This window comes from Notechis scutatus, chromosome 1, assembly GCF_049901735.1.
Source record: "Notechis scutatus isolate UNSWTSFEM ecotype Mainland chromosome 1, rNotScu1.2, whole genome shotgun sequence".
Classification (NCBI taxonomy): Eukaryota; Metazoa; Chordata; class Lepidosauria; order Squamata; family Elapidae; genus Notechis; species Notechis scutatus.
In genome coordinates, this window is record NC_142009.1 from 228,437,738 (window position 1) to 228,450,391 (window position 12,654).

General features: G+C 36.3%; 1 protein-coding gene across 1 annotated transcript; it reads left to right on the plus strand.

The window, feature by feature from the left end:
- The first annotated feature begins 7,056 nt into the window (after positions 1 to 7,056).
- Positions 7,057 to 8,019, plus strand: LOC148133228 (olfactory receptor 5J3-like). Its single transcript, XM_087956658.1, has one exon. It carries the CDS (start codon positions 7,057 to 7,059, stop codon positions 8,017 to 8,019), a length of 963 nt encoding a protein of 320 aa, XP_087812784.1.
- The last annotated feature ends 4,635 nt before the right edge of the window (positions 8,020 to 12,654 follow it).

Genomic DNA, 12,654 nt, shown 5'->3' on the forward strand with positions numbered 1-12,654 from the left:
ACTTTGATGCAAAACCAAATCTGGTCACGATGCCAACTTCAAAAGCCGATACAAAAGTTTATGCCACCAGATAAAGACTGAATGCACCAATTATCACATTAAACAAGAGGAAAATCTTCTATGCACCAATTCCACCCGCGCTTTCTACAATTTTGTAAACAACAAACTAAAAGACTCAAGGTCCATCCCACCCCTGAAAGGACCTAATGGTAAAGACTGCAACGACAACACTATTAAAGCCAACCTCTTTAACACATTCTTTGGCTCAGTATTTGAAAAAATGGATCATGCCCAGTATTTCCTAGTTGAACCACAGACAACTACAAAGATCCAGTACACATCGATTTTACAGAAGACAATGTTGAAAAAGCACTACGCAATCTAAAACCATCTCTATCTATTGGACTGGACAGAATATGTGCCTACTTCTTAAAAAAGCTATCCACTGCCATAGCCAAACCTCTAAGCATAATCTTTGAAAAATCTTTCAGGACCAGCTCCTTGCCAAAACTATGGTAACAAGCCACAGTCATCCCCATCTTCAAAAAGTGAGACCCCAGCCTAGTTGAAAATTACAGACCAATCTCTTTATGCTACGTCACCTGTAAAATCATGGAATCAATTATTAACCAATCCATTTTCCTCCACTGAGAGACAAACAACCTACTCTCTAATAAACAATTTGGTTTCAGAAAAAAACTATCCTGTAATCTGCAACTCTTACACTCCAAAAACATATGGACTACACAACTCGATCAGAGCAAAGCAATAGACACAATCTACATAGACTTCTGTAAAGCCTTTGATTCAGTGGTACAAGACAAACTACTACTAAAACTAAAATCTTACGGTATCTCTGGACACCTGCATAACTGGATAGAAGCATTCCTGTCAAACAGACAACAAATGGTCAAAATTGGGAGCGTCCTATCAAATTCTGTACCTGTCAACAGTGGTGTCCCCCAAGGCAGTGTTCTAGGACCAACTCTCTTCATACTCTCCATAAATGACATCTGTGATCATATTAAGAGCAACTGCATTCTCTTCACTGATGATGTAAAGCTATTTAACACCACAGACAATACTGCTACCCTTCAAACAGATCTATGTATCAGAATGGTCAAACAAATGGCAACTTCAAATCTCAACAAATAAATGCTCTGTCTTACATATTGGCAAAAAAAGTCATAAAATAAAATACAAGCTGAATAGTCAAGACCTTGTTGATGATCCAAACTCTGTCAAGGACCTTGGAGTACTCATCTCTAATGATCTAAGTGCTAGAGCCCACTGTAACTACATAGCCAAGAAGGCATTAAGAATTGTTAACCTAACCATACGTAGCTTTTTCTCTGGTAATATCACACTTCTAACTAGAGCATACAAAACATTTGCTAGACCAGTACTCGAATAGAGCTCATCAGTCTGTAACCCCCATTATGTATCTGATATTAACACAGTTGAGAAAGTCCAGAAATATTTCACAAAAAGAGTTCTCCACTCCTCTACTCATTGCAGAATACCATATGCCACCAGACTTGAAATTCTAGACCTAGAAAACCTTGAATTACGCCATCTTCAGTCTGATCTAAGTATGGTATATAAAATCATACATTGCAATGTCCTACCTGTCAATGAATACTTCAGCTTCAACCATACAAGAGCACACAATAGATACAAACTCAAGGTAAACCGCACCAAACTTGATTACAGGAAATACGACTTCAGCAACAGAGTGGTCGATGTCTGGAATACTCTGCCTGACTCTGTGGTTTCAGAGACCCACGCAGGTCAAATGTACATTTTTCAAGTTTGGCAAAAAGGTTGTTGTCCCATAATTTTTACAATACATTTCTGGCATGGGTGATATGCAAGAAGAGATCTTTGAAGTAAACTAATCTGTCACCTAAGTTCACTACAACAAACTTGGCTAGAATTTTTGAAAATGTGTCATTCATGCACCTATAAAAACAAGCTCCAAGTCAAAAGGCATAAGTGTATATTCAAACCTGTATCTTGTATAGAAGGCTGTTTAATACTCATATCTTTCTTTCATTCTGATTAGGTTGTAAACACTGCTCAAGTCTAGTTTTGTAAAGATGTGTGCCTTTTGTAGCCACTCAAGATCTGAGATGTGGGAGTGGATAAGGGTCTTTAATTATTACCCTATTTAGGTCTTTGTAGTCATGAATGGTATGCATTGCTCTCTCTCTCTCCCTCTCCTCCCCTTGTGTGTGTGTCTATGTGTTTGGGTGTGTGTGTGAGAGAGTGGGTAGGTGTCAGTGGTGGGGATTCAAATTTTTTTACTACTGGTTCTGTGGGCGTAGTTTGGTGGGCGTGGCATGGCTTGGGGGCATGGCGTGGCTTGGTGGGCATGGTAGGGGAAGGAATCCCCATTCCCTCCCCACCCCATAACCTGCTTTCCAGCTCCGTTCTCCTGTGCAGGGCAACAAAAGAAGACCCAGCCAATCAGCTGGGACTCAAGAGGCAGAGATGGGGGTGGGGCCAGTCAGAGGTGGTATTTCCCAGTTCTCCAGAACTGGTTAGAACCTGCTGAATACCACCTCTGAATCATTGTAAAGAAGCTAAAAACATAATAAAAAATATAACAATGAAAAAATGTTCTTTTCTTCTTTCAACAAACAATGTTTCATAGTTTTCTTTTTCCCCTCCTCCTCCTCTACCACCCATCTCTCTCTGTCTCCCCCATACAAGCACGCCCAGCAGGGGTGGTTCAGAACAAATTTCTACCCAGGAAGGTTTTTGACAATGGAATTAAACTTTTGGATCCACAGTAAGTCCATACAGCACCATGACTGATTGGAGAAAAGGCAATGGACTGGTCTCTATTATCAGACCTAATCAGATAAAAAAATGGGGTTGGGGTTCCTGTGTCAGAAATCTAGTGGGCTGAGTTTTGGATTGTGGATACTTGGTGCTTTCTCAGCTTGGTTCTTGCTTGCAGCCATTTCATTATGAGACTGCAGTCCATTTTAGGTACCGCAAAACCTGGGATTCCATGACCAGGGAGATGAAATCCTCCTAGGTGCTTCAAAAGACTTCTAAACTGTATTATACCATTGAAAAAGGAGCAGGTTATGATCTTGGTTTTCTCAGCTTGGTTCTTGCTTGCAGCCATTTCATTATGAGACTGCAGTCCATTTTAGGTACCGCAAAACCTGGGGTTCCATGACCAGGGAGATGAAATCCTCCTAGGTGCTTCAAAAGAATTCTAAATTGTATTATACCATTGCAAAAGGAGCAGGTTATGATCTTGGTTTTTCAAGAATCCTGCTTCAAAATGGAAGCCATAGCCAGGAGCATCTTTGCCTAGCTTTGGCTGCTGGATCAGATGCAACTATTGCAAGAGCAGGCTGTTCTGACATCAATTATCAACTCTCATTAATTCGTAAAAAAATATTAACTAATGAGGATTACTTGGAAATTAAATTTGCAATGCATAGGCTTGCTTGCTAACCATCCAGGACTGGTTTAGATTTAGAAAAAACTATATCACAGGAACAATCTGGTCATCCATACATTTCAACACAGAAGTCACATTTTTGTTAGCTCCCAAATTGTAGAGTCCCCCTCCACTAGGTATTCCAGGAAGGAAAGTTAAAGATTCCTCCACTCCAGCTGCTCTGGTAGATGACCCAGAGAAGGAAGTATTTTTGATGGCCATTCAAATGTTTTCTCCCCCATCATGTTAGGATAACCTATCCAAGCTTGAGAGTCAATGATCAAGAAGGTGTGAAAATACAGTGATGAATATATGAAAAACAATAGATGAAGGATGGAAGGTTAGAAGGATGTCAAAAGGAGGATAAGTCCAAGAAATGGATTTCAAGGCAAGAAAAATACATACTGGTAGAATTCTTCCTTTTTGGTCTCTTGTAAAATAAGGGATCTATAGCTATTATTCCAGGAAAAGGCATCTTAAAAATCCCTTTTCCAGGAAAGTGTTTATCTTAGACATGGGGACATTAGAGAACCTCATGATGTCATCAGGTAAAGGATCATTCAATTGTTACAAGAATCAACTTTAATTAATTATTACCTTTACTATTATTCTTATCTTATGATGAGAAGTGGAGATGAGAAAACAGGTGGTCCACGTTCACTAAACAGTTCATTTAGTGACCATTCAAATTTACAATGGCACTGAAAAAGTGACTTATGACCAATTTTCATACTCATCACCGCTTGTGGCATCCCCATGGTCAAATGATCAAAATTCAGATGCTTAGCAAGTGGTTCATATTTGTGATGGTTGCAATATCCCATGGTCCTATGATTAACTTTGGTGACCTTCTGACAAGCATATTCAATAGGGAAGCCAGATTCACTTAACCACTTTGTTACTAATTTAACAACTGTGATGATTCACTTAACAACTGTGACAAGGAAGGTCATAAAATGGGGCAAAACTCACTTAACGAATGTCTCACAACCACAGAAATTTTGGGCTCAATTTTGGTCATAAGTCAAGGGCTACCAAGAACTTTAAATAGAGTAAATATCTGAGATAATAAGAGATAATAAGAAACAAACAAATACAAACAAACATATACAATCACTAATAACACTGGGAACAAGCTGATGGTTGAAATCACTGTGTCATAAAAGGAAAATTGTAGATGTCCATTGGCATATCTCAACTAACAATATTTCAAATGTATTGCAACTTCTCAAAAATAAGCTAAAATTTTCAATCAGAGTTATTAATGGAACATTAAAAAGTTGCAATGTAGGTAAGAGCTACTTAGGGAATAGCAAGGCTTCCCAAAAGATTTAGGAACTCTTGCACAAACTAAGATCAAAAGACAACCAAGGAAATGCTGTGACCAAATCAAGATAACCTGGTGCTAGAAGATACGTGCATTTCTTCCCAGAAGCAAAGGATTTCCTAAATCATTTCATATAGAAGTTTTCCACCTACGTCGAGAAAAGAAGAAATGCTATTGTAGATGTCACTGAGATCAGAGTCAATAGGTAAGTTCAGGCTGCTTGGGATTTTCTGGGTTTTATCAGACTAGTCTGAATATTTAAAACTGCTAAAACTGCTAAAAACGCAGAAAACATCCTTTATAAATATAATTCTAATAGAAACTACTCAGAAACCATTATAGCATGATTGGGAAATGGAATTATCTTCTTTTTCACTATTTTTCAGCTATTGTATATTCTATTCCTTCTCCTATATCCACACTGGATGACGATTATTAAGCTGAATTTTAATCAGGTTCAATTTTATTTTCATTGAAATCATGATTCATTGGCCATGATAAATATCTTACTCTTGTTTGCATCTTTCCATTGGTCAGATACCATATGATTCTGATTACTGCCTTCTTTCAGTTTCCAGAGAGCTTCTGTTCTAATGGGAAACAGTTCACAGGTGACAGAATTCATAATCAGAGGGTTGACTGACGATCCGTGTTTGCAACTCATCCTCTTTGTGATTTTTTTTATCATTTATGCTATCACTTTGTTGGGGAATGTGGGCATGATTGTCTTAATCTGGATCAGTCTTCAACTCCACACACCAATGTAAAAACTGGTTAGGTCCAGCTTTGGACTCCATTCATTTTCTTCTGTACATTTCTGCTTTCCTTTTAAGTTTGGTGAGGTTGCAGTATCATGTGGGCTTTACTTAGAGGCAACTAATCAAAATATTTTCTATATTCTTTCTTTCTTTCCTTCTTTCTTTCCAAATGCTTTAAAAAACAAAATCTGTCACATACACCACACAAAATATTCTCCTTCATCAATAAATAGCCTTTAGTCAGTTTCAGGTACGTCATCTTTAATGTATGACCATTCAAATTTCCATTATAACCCTTGAGAGATAATAAGAAACAAACAAATACAAACAAACATATACAATCACTAATAACACTGGGAATAAATTGATGGTTGAAATCACTGTGTCATATAAGGAAAATTGCAGATGTCCATTGGCATACCTCAACTAACATTATTTCAAATGTATTGCAACTTCTCAAAAATAAGCTGAAATTTTCAATCAGAATTTTAAATAGAACATTGAAAGTTGCAATGCCACTTCAATTTCTGTTAATGAAAATTAATAGAAAGTATTTGTCTAACATAGGGCCTACTTAGGGAATAGCAAGGTTTCTCAATAGATTTAGGAAGATCTCTTGCACAAACTAAGATCAGCCAAAGAAATGCTGTGATCAAATTAAGAAGACTTGGAACCTGGAGCTAGAAGATATCTGCATTTCTTCCCAGAAGCAAAGAATTTCCTAACTCACTTCATATAGAAGTAATCGTTTTTACATCCAGAAAAGAAGGAATGCTATTGTGGATGTCACAGAGATGAGAGTCAATAGGTAAATTCAGGCTGATTGGGATTTTCTGGGTTTTATCAGACTAGTCTGAATATTTTAAAACTGCTGGGTATTAAAACCACAAAAAACTTTCTTTATAAACATAATTCTAATAGAAATTATTCATAAACCATTATAGAATGATTGGGAAAGGGAGTTATTTTTTTCTTTTTCACGATTTTTCAGGTATTTGAGGAACAGATAAAATAATCACATGTAGATTTCACTTTAAACATTCCATTGGTCACAGGACCAAATTTTTAGTTTTCCTTCATTGATATCCCTTTATATCACAAACTAGCCTCCCATCTTTTACTCCATGAAATTTGCTTGTTGTTCAGTATTAATACGGAAGAAGAAATAATGTTATTGTCACACCATGGGAAAGTGGCTTTTCATTCCTGGTCCATGTATTTTTTCAGCATGTCAATTTCAATGCTTTGTATCTTTCGTCACATACAGAATGAAGAAATCTACCCTGCGTGGATGTCCTATTCTATATTCTCATCCTTCTCCTGCATCCACACTGGGTGACTATGATTCTTAAGCTGAATTTTAATCAGGTTTTATTTTATTTTGATTGAAATCATAACTCATTTGTCATGATAAATATCTTACTCTTGTTTGCATCTTTCCATTGGTCAGATACTGTATGATTCTGATTACTGCCTTCTTTCAGTTTCCACAGAGCTCCTCTGTTTCAATGGGAAACAGTTCACAGGTGACAGAATTCATACTCAGAGGGTTGACTGATGATCCACAGTGGCAACTCATCCTCTTTGTGATTTTTTTAATCATTTATGCTATCACTTTGTTGGGGAATGCGGGCATGATTGTCTTAATATGGATCAGTCCGCAACTCCACACACCAATGTACTTTTTCCTCACTCACTTATCAATTATGGATATCTGCTGTTCATCAGCTATCACCCCACAGTTCCTATGCCATCTTTTAAAAGAGAAGAAAGTTATTTCTTTTGCAGGTTGTTTTACTCAACTTTACTTTTATGGTGCACTTTCCACTGCAGAGTGTTTCCTCCTAGCTATCATGGCCTATGACCGATATGTGGCCATCTGTCACCCTCTACTGTACTTGGTCACCATGACCCAAGTAAAATGTGTTCAACTAGTAGTCATTTCCTACATTATTGGCCTCCTAAATTCGTTAGTGCATATCATTCCTGCATCTCGGTTGTTCTTTTGTGGATCAAACATCATTAAGAATTTTTTCTGTGAGGGTCCTGCACTATTACAAGTTGCCTGTTCAAATATTAGTCTAAATTATCTATTGATATTGATATTTATTGGCTTCAATTCATTAGCAACAAGCCTGGTGATTCTCACATCTTACACTTATGTCCTGATCACCATTTTAAAGATGCACTCTGCCAAGGCTCAGAGGAAAGCTTTCTCTACGTGTACATCTCACCTCATGGTCATCACTATTTTTTATGGATGTGGTACCTTTGTTTATGCACAACCTGGAAAGTCTCATTACACAAATCAAATAGCTTCTGTGTTGTATGTAATAGTGACTCCAATGTTCAACCCCTTGATCTACAGCCTGAGGAACCAGGAGGTAAAAGTTGCCTTCAGAAAAATTCTGGAAAAAAAGATTGCATTCCTTTTTTATACCAAACACCGAATACCCTTAGAACTACAGTGATATATATAAATATAGAGGAATATTTGTGTACATTAATAATTACCTGACATGTTTCTACTTGGAAGGTTACTTGAATGAATTTGTCTTGCTTTCATCTAAGGGAGTATTGGATTCATACATTTGAACATTTATGCAAGATACCATTGTTTTTTCCCCTAAAATCAATTAATGACATCCAATTGCTAAATGTTAATGATGCAACCTCAGTGAGCTGCCTGGGTCTATGCATACATACAGTATACATGTCTGTATGTGTTTGTTTGTTTGTTTGTTTGTGTTTTTGTGTGTGCTCTGAATTGAAATTCATTCCGATTGGTACACAATATGGTTATGGACCATCAAGACAGAACTGCAAATGATTTCTTAGCCATTTCATATATGAATGTTTTGCCAATAACCATAGCTGTTTCTTTAATAAGCCGAAGGATTATGTTTTGTTTATTTTGGTTAGTAGAACATAATTTAATTATTCTTCCAATATTTCACCTATACAATTAATTACTTTTATTTCAACTAATGGATTGTTACAACAGGGTAGGAATACAATGACACCTATATACTTTTTAATACCCAGTAACGATGTATCATATTAAAGAAGCAACTATTATGACAAAGATGATGTCCTTTTTTTTTCTTCTTCAACAAAAATATGTTGTATAACTTTCTTTTTCTCTTCCTTTCCCCCTTCCAACAATCTCCCCTCCTCATCCCCAGCAGGCAGGTTTGTGAACAAAATTTTAACCTGGGAGAAATTGTTGTAAAATGGAAGGGATCTATAACTGATTTTCCTCAGTACAATTCTGCTGTGCTCCTCACTTCAGTAAGCTTACCATCTTTGTGGCAGCTATTCTGGATTTTTTCCCTATGCAGAAAAATAAAAACCAATCACCACTAGCATCCCTTTGGATCAGTCTTAAAATTGGACTATTTATAACTTCATTATAATAATGACAGAAATGCATGATAAAAATATCATCAATCAAGAAAATCAAACCAAGAGGAAGACATAGATGAACTCTTTTCTAATCAGTTAGCTGAGGTGTGCAGAAATACCGGTGTAATAATGGTGGACTTTAACTACCCTTATATTAACTAACCTATGTTAACAGGTTTCTGAAATGCCTAGCTAACAATTTTGTCACCTAAAATGTGGAGGTGGGTACTAAGGGTGAGTTATACTTCATAAGAATGAAATGATTGAAGAAATGGAAGCTGTAGGAACTCTTGAGGAAAGTGACCATGTTGTGCTAGAATTTGCCATAATGCAGGCACAGGTAATTGAACAAACTCAGAATATTTGACTTTAAGAGAGTTGACTCCAGCAAACTAAGATTGAGAATAAGAAAGATTCCATGGATGGAAATACTAGAAGGAAATTTTTTTCAGGATGCATGGCAAACTCTGAAAACAAACAAAACCAATATCACAGAGGAAGAAAAACAAAGGAGAAATAAAAACAAAGGAATGGTTGCACTGAGAGCTCTCTGACAAACTGAGGGATGGAAAAGGACAAGCATGAAAGTGGGAAGAGGTATATATAACTAAAAAGAAGACTAGCAAATAGCCCAAATTTGCATGGTTGAAGTCAGGATGGCTGAGGTTAGGAAAGAACTAAGACTTGCAACGAATGCCAAAAATAACCCCAAAAAAGTGTATTTCAATATATAACGAACAAAATGATTAGTCCACTAATGGGAGGGCAAGAAGGTGGCATCTATCTTTACACAAAAGGGGGGAAAATAGCCCAATCCATCAAAAGCAGTACAGTGGGAGAAAGAACAGGAATGCAGATCAAAATATGTTTAAAAATACCTATCTACGTTTTTAAAAAGTATGTAAGAAAGGCATTTGACAAAGTCAACCACAGCCTACTTCTTGCTAAGGTAGAACAATGTGGTACCACCACCAGTGGATTTTCAGTGGACTGAACAACCGCACTCAGCATAAAATCCTTCATGGAACTGCATCTACATGGAGGGAAAGCATGCAGTGGGGGTACTTCAAGGTTCTGTTTTGGGCCTAGTACTCTTGTACATATTCATAAATTATCTAGATAGGGTATAGAATCGAAGCTCATTAGGTTTACAGACAATACCAAGCTCAGAGGAATTGCCAACACCTTTGAAGATAGGGTCATAGTTCAGAAGAATCTTGACAGACATGAGCATTGGGACCTATCCAGCAAGATGCAGTTCAGTGACAAGAGAAAAGCAAGGCACGTAGCAACTGTGAGAAGGATCTTGGTGTCCAAATGGACTGTCACTTAAATATGAGCCAGAGTGTGATGCAATTGGCAAAAAAGTCAATGCAGTTTTAGGCTGCATGAAAAGTGGAATAGCATCAATATCATGAAAAGTGATAATCTGCACTAGTGAGGCCATACTGAGGCCATACTGAGTCAATACAAAAAGAACAATAGAAGCTCATGAACGACAGATCCAACCTGGAACTAAGGAGAAATTCCTGACAGTAAGAACACTTAATCAATGGAACATCTTGCTTCCCGGAATTGTGCTGCTCCATTTTTGAAGTATTCAAGAAAAGTTTGTGTTGGAATACATGTTAGAATGTATTTTGTATTGCAACAACTAGAGAAGTTTTCAGCCAGTAGATGGCGGTGTTTGTAATTTTATTAGGTATGATCTATAATGAACAGTATAGGCTAGGGTCCTTTAGTTCTGAGGAGAGTTTCCTGTTACAGTTAAAAGAAGCAGCAAGGCCCATGGTGGCTGCACATTTTATTTGATCTGTAGGGCTATACAATCAGCAGAATTTCTAACAGGTTGAACAGCCATTTGTCCAGAATGAAATAAGGTTTCCTGCCTTGGGCAAGGAGTTGCGCTAGAAGACCTCCAATGTCGTTCCAGCCCTATGATTCTATGATTCTAAAAGAAGTTCATATATGCAATCACTCATAAATAAAGATAATCCTCAACTTACAACAATCCATTTAGTGACTGTTCAAAGTTACAATGGCATTGAAAAAAGTAAATTTCATAACTGAAATATCTGTGTTATATTACGGAAAGTATAGAATATACTAGACAACTTACAACCTGCTGGGTCCTCAATGACATTTGGTGGCAGTTCTTAAAAATGATCTCCTCTGGGAGAAGGCGGAGCCTCGTCGCTGCGATACAGCTGCAATCTTGGGGCTCTGAGATCGCAGCTGATATCCCAGCTCCTGGTCGGTCCCAACGGACCTTAACCGTCCCGTAGAGAGGGTGATAGTAAGGGGTGCGTTCTGTAGATCCCAGGGACATCGCAAGTCCCTGGTTGATCCAGAAGAAGCCCTTTTACCATCGGCGGGGAGGCAGCCATTAAGCTGCTGAAGCTGGGACAGCTCCGGAAGGAAGAGATCGCAAGAGAAAGTGTATTGGTTTGGGGAGGACTTTTTTTTTTCTAATATTAATATTCAGGACTAAAGGACACTCTAAGAATGAGAAGAAATCTGTAAGATTTTTGACAAAACTGACTTAGCGGCGATTTTTAAAGAGAAATGTCAAAGTGAGGCTTGGCTTTTTACTTTTATTTATTTTTTCCTTTCATTGAACTTCTATGGTGATCTAGTTAAGCAGACTGGTTTTTTCTTTTATATTAACTAGTTCTTTTTTCTCCTTTTTGACTGTTTATATTTTATAAAATAGAGGCCCCCTTTAGTATTTTTTTTTCTCTCTAAATTAAATATATATACATATATTTTCGTTCTTTTTAGGCTTTTTTAGGGGGGAAGAAGGGGGAGTGGTTTTAAGAAATTTTGCAACTTATTTGAAGTTGAGAGCTGGGAAAAAACTTTTTTCTCAAGGCCACCGGAAGTGATAAGATAGAGGGAAGAGCACTGGAGGATGTTTATACAGGTGCACTTCGGGACTTCTATTATTAATTGAATATTTGAAGCTTGGCTTTGAAATGTGTGGAGAAGCCAAATAAGAGCCTTGGATAAATAAAAGGCAGTGGATGCTTTTTATTCTTTATTTTTTTACTAACTGTTTTATCCCTCCCCCCCAACCCCACAGCATTTTGTAATATTGGTATACTTATTTTTATTTTTTATTTTACCTCATTTTTATTTTATTTTTAAAGGGGAAGCCTCAGAATATTTATTTTTTCCTTTTTATCCTTTTTTATTGGGATTTTTGCCTTTTTATCTCTACTTTTGACTTATTTTTATGGTTATTTTCTATTTTTGAGATCTCTCAATTGGATTAAGGTGGGAAGAACCTGAAGAACTCCTTCTTTTTGCTTATTATTATTATTATTATTATTATTATTATTATTATTATTATTATTATTATTATTATTATTATTATTATTATTATTATTATTATTATTATTATTATTATTATTATTATTATTATTATTATTATTATTATTAATAATAATTATTATTAATTATTAATTATTAATTATTAATTATTAATTATTAATTATTATTATTATTTTACATTGTTGGCTTTATTTTGTCTCTTTTTTCTCTTCATTTTTAATTTTTACTTTTGAATTATAATTGAGTATTTCACAATTGGATTAAGATCTTGAAGAACCTGAAGAATTTTTCTTTTTTAATTTTGGGCTTTTTACTTCTTATTGGCCTTTTTTTTTTTTTTTTTGGTGCTTTCCCTTTTTCTAATTGGA

What these genes read in the sequence shown, in the direction of transcription:
- LOC148133228 (XM_087956658.1), top strand. Translation starts at nt 7,057, where the DNA reads ATGGGAAACAGTTCACAGGTGACAGAATTCATACTCAGAGGGTTGACT.